This window comes from Camelina sativa, unplaced genomic scaffold (assembly GCF_000633955.1).
Source record: "Camelina sativa cultivar DH55 unplaced genomic scaffold, Cs unpScaffold03458, whole genome shotgun sequence".
Taxonomy (NCBI): Eukaryota; Viridiplantae; Streptophyta; class Magnoliopsida; order Brassicales; family Brassicaceae; genus Camelina; species Camelina sativa.
In genome coordinates this window covers 1-800 of record NW_010924560.1, presented here as the reverse complement: position 1 = coordinate 800, position 800 = coordinate 1, and the positions used below count along the sequence as shown (strand labels likewise).

The following is an 800-nucleotide window of genomic DNA, read 5'->3' as shown; positions in this document are numbered from 1 at the left end:
ATCTACCTTCACCACTGTCATCTTAACTCTTTGTTCATCCCCATACGATTCCTCTTTGATCTTCAGCTTTAACATATACTGATGAAACAGTCTGTCTCTAACAATCTCTGCAAATTCTTCCTCCTTCTCTAGTTCGTATTTCAATGCGTAAAGCTTCTTAGCCGGACATCCCATGATTTCTTCTCCCGTTTCTTGAAACGCAGTTACCCAAGTCAACCCAGTGTGGTCTTGTATCTGCACCTGAAGCAGGTATCTGTAGTCGCATTCATCAGACTCTTGGTTGCACCGGTCACAGAGCCACCTGTTTGTTCCAGACCGTGTCACCTTTTTGTTGCATTGTTTATCTCCAATCATCAAAGGGCAAGCTGTGTAACAGAAGCTATCTGTTTTGATGAATGATACAGTTGCTTTCACAGTGATCCAGTCAGGCTTCTCTGATCTTCCAAGGCCTTCCTCTTTGATCTGAGAAACACTTTTTCTTATCTCATTCCTTGAACTTCCTCCAGGCATGGTATCTCTAGAAATGGAGAAGGATGCAGTATCTTTTCCCCCGTGATCGAACCAGTTCCTCAGTTTATGGGCTTCAGGGAAATCTGGATTTATGAAGAGCTGTGTTGAAGAGATTGTCCCCACAGACTTCCCACTGAAGTCGCTTACTTTTCCAGCTTTTATAGCTAAAACCGGGTGAGAGGCTGAATCAACCATCTCTTCAAGTTGCCGACCATCTCGGTTACAGAATTCTCCCCATAATGTTACCTCTACAGCTTTTCCCGATTCATCCTTCAGATTCAGGATTCTCC

General features: G+C 43.8%; 1 protein-coding gene across 1 annotated transcript; it reads right to left on the bottom strand.

Annotated features, from left to right (window-relative positions):
• Nucleotides 1-6: 6 nt before the first annotated feature.
• On the bottom strand, nucleotides 7-795 carry LOC104699318 (replication protein A 70 kDa DNA-binding subunit A; the record flags this gene model as incomplete). Its single annotated transcript, XM_010499113.1, has 1 exon — nucleotides 7-795. A coding segment is annotated over one exon (789 nt), but the record flags the coding sequence as incomplete, so codon positions are not given.
• Nucleotides 796-800: the final 5 nt, after the last annotated feature.